This window comes from Wasmannia auropunctata, unplaced genomic scaffold (genome assembly GCF_000956235.1).
Source record: "Wasmannia auropunctata unplaced genomic scaffold, wasmannia.A_1.0 LD334538.1, whole genome shotgun sequence".
NCBI lineage: Eukaryota > Metazoa > Arthropoda > Insecta > Hymenoptera > Formicidae > Wasmannia > Wasmannia auropunctata.
In genome coordinates this window covers 640,033-643,310 of record NW_012028352.1, presented here as the reverse complement: position 1 = coordinate 643,310, position 3,278 = coordinate 640,033, and the positions used below count along the sequence as shown (strand labels likewise).

The 3,278-nt window shown below is 53.2% G+C and overlaps 1 protein-coding gene across 1 annotated transcript; it reads left to right on the top strand.

Moving 5' to 3' along the window:
• The first annotated feature begins 1,770 nt into the window (after positions 1-1,770).
• On the top strand, positions 1,771-2,592 carry LOC105458393 (prostatic spermine-binding protein-like). The gene is made up of 2 exons (XM_011703664.1): positions 1,771-1,984; positions 2,515-2,592. The coding sequence occupies exons 1-2, from the start codon at positions 1,788-1,790 to the stop codon at positions 2,552-2,554; spliced, it is 237 nt and encodes a 78-aa protein (XP_011701966.1). The 5' UTR covers positions 1,771-1,787; the 3' UTR covers positions 2,555-2,592.
• The last annotated feature ends 686 nt before the right edge of the window (positions 2,593-3,278 follow it).

The window sequence follows — 3,278 nt, the reverse complement described above, 5'->3', positions numbered from 1 at the left end:
GACTCGACTCGACTCGACTCGGCTCGGCTCCGCCGACTCCGGCTCCGGCTGCTTCTCGGCTCTCCGCGGCTCTCGCCCTCCCCGCCAAGGTGCATGCATGCATTCTATGCGGCGTGCACCGCATTAGATGCATTTCTAAGTCGCGCCGCAATAAATCGCAGAAATATCGAAGTCGAGGCACCGCGAGTACGGTCCGCGCGCGTCCCCGAGAGAGCTCGCGAGCTGTGCGTCAAACCGATACCGTCGAGTCCGCGCGCGCGCGCGCGCGCGATACCGATCGCCGAAAGGGAGAGACGGCCCGGAGAGGGAGCCCGGGGAGATAAAGGAGGGAGAGAAGAGGAGAGAAAAAAAAGAGAGCGAGGAGAGACAAAGGGAGAGAGGGTGGTGGAGGAGGTGGAGCAGGAGAGATCGCGCGGTGATAAAGATCGAAAGATATATAGACGATTTCAGTGACGCGCTCCCGCGCAACAGGAGGAGCCCGCTTCTCTCTCTCGAACGCGTCGCGGGTGATATCCGTGGTCGAAAAGCTCGCACGGCCGAGGACCGCAAGAAAGGGTCCGCGCCACCGAAAAGGAGGGACCATCGGCCAACCGGCCCGCATCCGCTCGGATATTCCTCTATCGGAGTCCGTCTCTTGGCAGTGGCAGTGTGTGAGTGCGTCTACGCGAATTATCATACCGGTCGTCGCGCGTGCACGCTCGTACGCACGTATACGCACGTGCGAGTCGCCGGAGTTGTTCGGAACACCCGGTAAGTCCCTCCTCTTCTCGCGAGGATCCTAGTGGGGATAGGATTCGCGGATTTCTGTGAGAAAATCGAATTTTCGAAAAGGTTTCGGTGATCAGCGTTGTCGCAGGGCGATTTCTTCCTCAGAAAAAAAAATCTGTTGGCTGCCTCGTGAGAGACATCGAATTTCACAGGAATATATGCTTTAAGTACGCCGCTGTGTAACGGGTGTGAGCTGAGCACGAACGAGAACACGAGACCGCACGAGACGGACTCGCATGCGCCGAGTCTCCGATAATCCGCATCCGGTTGGCGTTGCGAATCGCCGACGCGCCGCAATTGCGCCGTCGCGCTTATCCAATTCTTCCAAGACGGGAACGATGCTCGAATAAAGAATCGACGATCTCGCCGCGTCCAGGCGCAAAAGCGGCGAATGATGTAATTGGATCTCTTTGTGGATCGATAGAGGGAGAAACGCTTCTTCCCGACAAAGGGACAGATCTTATGCGAAGAGATCAATTGGCCTGGTGCGAGGGTGAGCAGCACGAAGAGGCGGAAAAAGATCGCTCGGGAGCCTCGGAAAACTCGTACGATCCGCTATTACCGCTCGATACCACTGACAGCCCTGCCGCGCGTTTTCGCACGAGCTCTTGCGAAAAGCGTGATTTGCTCTTGATCGAGAGGCACGCGGTGGCCGGTCCGCGGCGCGGAGAAATCTCGGGATCTCGTGTGCAATCTCGTGTGCGATCTCGTGGTAGTGTCGCCTTCGGCGCGGGGTCGCGCGGCAAGCCGCGACGGATCGGCGGATCGGCGTTCTCGCGACGATACGATACGGTAAAGGAGAACACGCGAAATCGAACGGCGGAGAATCGATCCGCGGCGCGCGTCGATCGCGATTCACGCGCGAATCCGCCGGCGAGGAACGCACGCGCGCGAGACGGGACTCGATCGATCGTGAGAGTGATCGCGATGCGCGTGATCGGTGCACGGTGAGACGCGGAAATCGAGAGGAAAAGTGGGTGACGCGCGAAAAGAGGAGGCGTAGGACACGGAGGCGTCGGATGAACTGGAGGAACGGACTGCGCCGATTGAAAGAGGATGCCGATGACGGGAACGGCGGAGGGAACGACGACGACGACGACGACAACAACAACGAAGGCAACGACGACAAGAATGACGATTATGACGATTACGACGATTACGAAGGAGTCTTAAACGGTGGGGACTTGCGGAATTTCGACTACTGTTTCTTGCGAAGGTAGGAGGCCGACACGCACGCCTAAATCGAATGACTGTACGGCGCTTGTTGTACATCTGCTTTCGCTATATCGATGCCGAAGGGGACGCTCGCGAGAAGTGATGCGGAAACATCAGAAGCGATCTTCTCGCACAATATCTTCAATTTGAATGAATTAAATAAAAAAAAGTAGTGATAAAAGTTTAATCCCAAATTTAACTGATAGAGATGCAAATTTAATTAACGAGATGTATAAGAATTGGGCAACTCAATTATCGAATCAACAATGAAATAATTATTACAATTAATTACAATTACTAAAGCTATTTAAATTTATGCGATGTGTATTAGTTTGGAGAGTTATGCGACAAAGAACGAGATATATTCTACGCTTCATGCTCGAATAGTATTCCGGTCGATATGCGCGTTATTGTTCTATCGCAGATCGAATCTACGATTCGCAAAAAGCAACTTCGAATCGCCGGCGTCTCGCTTCGTTGAATTCTCTCATGCTCGACCTTATAACAAACATTAATATTCCTTGCTTGCAGAAACTCTGCCCGGGTACGCTTTAGACGCAAAAACTACTAACAAAACCGAAAGACGGGAAAGTCGGGGAGATTTTCGCCCGCCACGAAAATCTCATGTCACCCACAGCCTGCCCCGTCTTTTTTTTTCATTTCTCTCCGAAAATTCGCTTTGAATTCTACTGCTGTCGCTATCGGGCGCTGTCATTGCTGTTGCTGCCGCTGATACTGCTGCTGTTCTGCCGCCCCGGCTTCCTCGACGAACATGCCGAGAGTGTCGACGTAGCTACCTCGAAAACCGACGAGGTATCGAGGATCGACCGTAGACAATCCGTGGCAGGGTCGTGCGGAACGATCGATCGAATAGGTGCCAGCGGGAGAACGGGGACGGGGGATAAAGGTGGTGGCGTACGGGGAAATAGCAGGAGGGTTGGTGTGAGGTTTTGGGATGCGGAGGAAGAGGAGGAGGAAGAGGGCGGGGGGGGGGTGATGGTGGTGGTGTTGATTAGTTGCAGTGTTTTGGAAAACAATGCGCAGAATTTCGACGGCGATAAATAATAAAGGACAAATAAAGTGTATCGGAGAACGGTGAAGTGAACGTGTGTGTCAATAAATAATCTAACGGCATATGTATTGTGCGTTGTGTGCAGAGAATAAAAGAGAGACGAGTTTGTAAAAAAAAAAAAAATATCCCGCGTCCCGGAAATGTCATTTTGCGCGCGTGCGCTTCTTCTTTGTCAATCCGAGCTTTTCATATAGGGAAAAATTGCGGCATAGCGAGTAAGTTC